Genomic DNA, 6,690 nt, shown 5'->3' on the forward strand with positions numbered 1-6,690 from the left:
ATATATATATATATATATATATATAGGCATGCTGGTCTGATAGAGACTGAGACTATGGCCCTTAGTCACCTTCAGACCTGGAATTGAACTCATCCCCATGGGTCAACTTTCAGCCAAACAATAGACAGGCCTATAAGGTGAACAGTAACTCCAGGGAGGTACGTACTCCTTGGAACAATCAACCATATGAGATCAAAAGGGCATCATTTGCCCAGGGATAAAGCTCAGGAGGCAGGAAGAGATAGAAAGGAAGGATGAATGGAAATGATAAACACAGAGAGGAAGTGGGAAGAGTGCTGTTACATGGTAGGAATTTCAATCAATGTCATAAAACAAAATGTGCGTGAACTGTTGAATGGAAACCAATTTGCTATGTAAACTTTCACCCAAATCAAAATAAAAAGTTAAAAAAAATATTTCATTGACTTCCTATATTTACACTATATGATAAATAATATTGGCGGGGAGAGCGAGCAGAAGCGTCATCCCTGAGCACATGTGTCACCGCCCCTTCTCTCTCCAGCCTGCTGTGCCTTCTTTTGGGGAAGGGGAGAGGAGCTGGGGGAGAGGTGTGAGGGGTTCCCTCACACCTCAACTCTTCAAGTTTTTTCTTCTTGATCTCATCAATGCGCTCACGCCGCTTCTGGGCCTCCTCTTTGAGGCGCCGGCCCTCCTCAAAGACAGCAATCCGGTCCTGCACTTGCTTCTGCTGGTTTTCCCGCACCTGGCGCCTGAGCTCGTTGGCATGCTGCAGGCGCCCGGTAGCCTTTTTCTCCTCCTCCAGCCGCTCCTTCTCAATCTGTTCCCTCTGGGCCCTAGAGGAGGAGCACACGGAATGGAATGGGCTGGACCGAGGCACTTCCAGGGGATATGCTTCAGAGAACACAGCCCACCATGCTCCTGCCTCTTCCACAGCTCAGAGATCAGGCCCCAAGTTGCCTGCCCTTCTTGGCTGCCAACACATGGGCTTCCCCGCCCACCTAGCTACCAGCCTCATGAATATGTGACCCATACAGTAGTGCAATGCCCCATGTTAGAATGACCAGTACTTGGTTTAATGCTCCACTGTCACTATTTTTAAATTCTTAATAATTTTTTAAGAAGGGAACCCACCTTTTCATGCACTGGGCCCTGCAAATGATGTAGCTGGTCCTGCAACCAGGGTTTCATCTGCTTGATGCTATTGTTCCTACTCTTCTCTCTTATACTACTGCATAACTCCTCTCTAGTTGTTCTACCAGGGAGCTCTGGTAGCATAGTGCTCAGGCATTGACTGCTAACCAGAAGGCTGACAGTTCAAACCCACCAGCTACTCCTCGGAAGGAAGGTGGGGCAATCTACTTCCGTAGTGATACTGCCTAGGAGACCCAAGGAGGGGTCGCTATGAGTCGGGGTTGACTCAACGGCACATAACAACAACAACAACAAGTTGTTCTAAGATTTGTTCTTTTCTTTCTTCCTTTCTCTCTTTCCTTTTTTCTCTTTCTCTCCCCTTCTAACAATAACAGTTAAGCCAACCAGGGGGATGCTATACAGTAAAAGAAGTGGTAACATCTATAATGCATAGTTGCTGGAAGGAGGATGGAGCTGGGCCTGCTATCTCTTAATTCTTATATTGATCCATCTCCCCTAGTTCCCCTTAGGAGCCTCTTGCACAAGAAGACTCCATGTACCCTGACACCAGGGAGAAAATCACTACTGGCAACCCGATAGGCTCAGAAAAGTCAGATGAAATTTTTTCAATTCTCAGAGGAAATGCAGTCATAGGTCATCATGAGTTAGTATCTAATTTCTTTCTCAATATAATTTTTTTAAAAATGTAAAATCATCTGAGCCAGGATCTCTTACCTGCCCTCCTCCCCTCTCACCTCAACAAAAGTACTGAAAGCACTGCTTTGCTTACTCATTGCCTTGGAGCATTCTTCCCGATCCACCATACACGGGGTATCCTCTCAACTCCCAGCAACTCCGTTCCATCATTCAAACACCTCCTAAAATGCTACACCTTCTACAGAGCCTTCCAGTTCTCAGATGAGAACTGATGGCCTTCTTCCCCGCCCTGTATTTAGATACCAAATCCCCATTACTCAGACCTCAGACACATCTCTGACAGCAACAAGACTCTCTCCTCTTAGCACTGACACCACTTTCTATGTGTATAATAGTTGCTTATTGCTTCACACTCTTCTGGGTGGCGGGGTGAGGGCAGAAATGGGGTGCCTGTATGTGACATGAGAGAGCCAGCAGGGTAGTAAAAGCAAACAAACAAAAAAACACCCCAAACCAATTGCCATCATATGTTTCTGATTCATGGTGACCTCATGAGTGCAGAGAACTGTGCTCCATAGGATTTTCAAGATTGTGATCTTTCAGAAGCAAATCACCAGGTCTTTCTTCCAAGGTGCCTCTGGGTGGGTTTGGACCACCAGCTTTTCAGTTAGTAGTTGAGCATTTAACTGTTTGTACACCCAGGCACTCCCACTAGTGGTGGTGGGCAGTTGAAGATTCAAATGGGTAAGAAGTCTGCATTCCACAGGGTTAGGGCAGTGATCATGCAACCTGCAGGTTGCCTATTGGAATCACTTGGGAGTTTTCAAAAAATACTGATGCTGGGCTTTACCCTAGGCCAATTAAATCAGAATCTGTGGAGGTAGAGCCTGGACATCAGTTTTGTTTTGTTTTTTACAACTCCTAGGTTATTCTAAGAACCACTGGGAGGGTATGTCAGCTGTCTCTGCTTAGCTGATAGGCTGAAATTTAAAGGAATTCCTCTTTATAGAAGCAGGAAGTCCATATATAGACTATACAAGAGAGCATGCTTTTGAAGTACGGAAAGTTGGATTGCTGTTTGTGGCAGAAATGCCTCAAGAGTAAAGACACCCACCATGGTAGTCATGTGGCCTAGGAGACACTAGGTCTAGATGCTAACGTAGAACAACAGGTGAAGCTGAAGTTCTCCAAAGGGCTGGTCTAGCTTTAATAACTGACTAGAGTTTGTGCTTCAGGCAAACAAAACAAAGCAGAGACAAATGGGTCAGCAGCAAAAACAGGACTTTAATTCCACTCCATTAGCATTTATTAGTGCCTGCTAAAGGCAACACAGATGTCCAAGGGCATAGAGGCTGGGGGTGGGGGTAGGGGACATCTGAAAGACAGTCTGAGCCCAGAGGCAGAACATTTGGGGCAATTTAGAAAGTCACCTTCTTCAGCAGGTATCCAGAGATCATGGTATGACCCTTAAGGGCAGGGAAAGTTACAGAGCCAAAGGGCATCTAGTCTCTTAGAGGTCCACACTCCAATAAAAGACCAGGAATCTGGTTCTAGAACAGACTGAGATTCCTACAGATCTGCTCTGTCTCTGGTTGGGGTGTGGGTAGCCTGACACTGATGAAGGCAATACCAAGAGGAAAGACCTAGAGCATGTAGAGCAAGAAAGCTGGGTCACACCATTCAATCTTTACTTATCTGCATAATTTCTCTGCTTTTGAATCCACCTCTCCCCAGTTTAAATTCTGTTTGGTTTGTTTCTGTTTTACAAATAATGATCTTATAGAGTTTGAACCTAAGCAAAAAGGGAGTCATTCCCAGTTAGACCAGAATAGTTAGAGCCAGGATAGCACCCTGAGAGCCAGGTCTGATGGTAGCAGATCTGCTGGTACAAAGTAGACCAGACAGGGCTGGAGAGAGAAACCCCAGTGGTGGATCGTGGACCCAGGAAGTTGCCTTGGGGCGGCTTTTTGGCACTGAGAGTCCTCAGGAATGGGCTTTTTGCATGTGTCTGAGCCTGGCGAAAAGTGGTGACCCCCTAACAACTGGAGTCTTTCCTGAAATTGAGCTACAGGCCTGTAAATAACAGTACGATGTCATCGGTAGCAGCCCACTCAAAGCCCTAGAAACCGCCCCTACCAATAGCAAGCTTTCCTTTTTCCACTCCTACCTTCTCCGCCAATAACTTCACTCATCCAATAGAAGAAACTACACTCAGCCAACATAAAACCTCCCATTTTGAACTCTAAACTCTCTTTATAACAAACATAAACCCATATCCACATTCCACACAGTGATTCCACCATCACCCAGCATACCTGAATTAATAACTAAATAAAATAAAAGACACCAGCTTCACCTTTTCAAAATATTAAATCATAAAACCAAGACAAAACAAATCAATACATAACCAACAGTTAAAAACAACCTCAAAATGTCTAGGAAACAACAAGCAACCTCAAATCAAACAAACAAACAAACAAAAACAGGACAAGGCATTAGAAGCAAAACCACAAACAAAGGTCTTATTATACATGGAGGAAGAGGAGGCAATAGAATTATTTGAGAAGGAATTTAGAAGATATGTTTATAGAGCTATACAAGAACCTAAGGAAACCCCAAACAAAAGCAAGGAGAACACAGACTCCTTGAACTCAGGAGAATCATTCAGGAACAAAATAATAAGATTAATGCACAGTCAAAACTCATACGAAAACAGGAGTCACAAATGCAGATGAGTACCGAAATCCAGAAGATGAGTACCAAAATGACAGAATTACACAACACAGTAGAAGCACAAAAGAGTAGGTTAGAACTGGCTGAAGAACGCATATCCCAACTAGAAGACAAATCCCTGGACACTAGCCTGTATGAAGAAAATTCAGAACAAAGATTTAAGAGAAATGAAGAGAACCTAAGAATTACATGCGATGACATGAGAAAAAACAACATAAGACTCATTGGAATTCCAGAACAAGAAGAGAGAAAAAAGACCACTGAAAAAATTGGAGAATACCTGCTAATGGAAAACTTCCCCCATATCATGAAGGAAGAAAAGATATTTGTCCAAGAAGCTCATAGAACCCCACACAAGATAGATCCCAAGAGAAAAACACTGAGGCATATTATAATCAAACTCTCCAAAACCAAAGACAAAGAAAAAATTTTGAGAGCTGCTTGGGACAAAAGAAATATTACTTATAATTATCAAACAGTTAGGGTGAGCTCCAATTACTCAGCAGAAACCATGCAGGCAAGAAGGCAATGGGATGGCATATATAAAACACTGAAGGAGAAGAACTTCCAACCAAGAATCCTATATCCAGCCAAATTATCCATCAAATATGAGGGCAAAATCAAGACATTCTCAGACAAACAGAAATTAAAGGGTTTTGTGAAAACCAGACCAACTCTACAAGAAATGCTTAAGGAAGTCCTTCCAATAGAGAACCCACAACAGAGATCAACAAAACCAGGATACGTGACATCAACACTAAAACCAAATCAGAAATAGATACTCAAAAAAAGACCATAAAACACTGTACCTTAAAAACCAAGGAAGTCAATCACCATACAACAACAGCAACTAACCTATCAGAGGGAATAAAACTTCCAGGTACAGACTTTCAAATGGAGAGGAAAACAGGACAATGTCTTCACAGTACGCACTGTTCTAAAAATGTAGAGACAAGAATATACTCCAAGGTAACCACAGAGAAAAGTAACAATCCTTCTAAACAAATCCAGAAGGAAGGAAAACATATGGGTTTAATAAGCACAAAACCAACTATAGAAAAAAAGGGAGAAGGCATAAGCCAACAAACCAAACTCAGCACAGAAAAGTATATGGACCAAAGAAACACCAACAACATGACAAAAAAACACAATAGAATGACAGCAATCAATTCATACCTATCACTAATTACACTCAATGTGAATGGACTAAATGCACCTATCAAGAGAAAGAGAGTGGCAGATTGGATAAGAAAAGAAGACCCATTGATATGCTGCCTACAAGAGACCCACCTTAGACACAAAGATAAAAACAAATTAAGAGTTAAAGGATGGAAAAAAATATACCAAGCCAATGGAAACCAAAAAAAGCAGGACTAGCAATATTGATTTCTAATAAAATAGACATTAAGGTGGAAAACATCATAAGAGATAAGGAGGGACATTATATGATTCTGAAAGGGTCAATTGACAAAGAAGATGTTACAATAATAAATATTTATGATCCCAATGAAAGTGCTCCAAAATATGTGAAGCAAATATTAACTGAATTAAAAGGGATAATAGACAAGTCTACAACAGCAGTAGACTTTAACCCACAACTTTCAAAGAGGGACAGGTCAACTGGAAAAAAACTCAACAAGGATACAGAAGAACTCAACAATACAATCAACCAACTTGGCCTCATGGACATATACAGAGCATTTCACCCAACAAAAGCACAATTCACATTCTTTTCCAGTGCACATAGATCCTTCTCCAGAATAGATCATATGTTAGGACATAAAACAAGCCTCAATAAATTCAAAAGCAATGAAATACTGCAAAGCATCTTCTCAGACCATAATGCTATAAAATAATAAATTAATAATAGGAAGAGCAAGGAAAAAGCATCAAACATATGGAAGCTGAACAATTCACTGGTCAAAAACTACTAGGTAACAGAACAGATAAAAAGTGAAATAAAAAAAATTCCTAGAAACAAATGAGAATAAAGATATATCATACCAAAACCTATGGGACACAGCGAAAACAGTTCTCAGAGGAGAGTCTATAGCAATAGATGCATACATCAAAAAAGAGGAAAAAAACAAAATCAATACTCTAACTCATCAACTCCAACAACTAGAAATAGAACAACAAAAGAATCCTACAGTATCTAGAAGCAAGGAAATAATAAAGATCAGAGCA

At 41.5% G+C, this 6,690-nt stretch overlaps 1 protein-coding gene across 1 annotated transcript in view; it reads right to left on the reverse strand.

Annotated features, from left to right (window-relative positions):
* Positions 1–6,690, reverse strand: part of CFAP45 (cilia and flagella associated protein 45) — a 36,409-nt gene that overhangs the window by 861 nt on the left and 28,858 nt on the right. Inside the window, exon 11 of the mRNA XM_042781891.1 lies at positions 591–815. Coding sequence (XP_042637825.1) covers positions 591–815 — 225 coding nt within the window. The remainder of the gene's footprint in view (positions 1–590; positions 816–6,690) is intronic.

This window comes from Orycteropus afer, unplaced genomic scaffold (genome assembly GCF_000298275.1).
Source record: "Orycteropus afer afer isolate SDZICR_OR568_19922 unplaced genomic scaffold, OryAfe1.0 scaffold00193, whole genome shotgun sequence".
Classification (NCBI taxonomy): Eukaryota; Metazoa; Chordata; class Mammalia; order Tubulidentata; family Orycteropodidae; genus Orycteropus; species Orycteropus afer.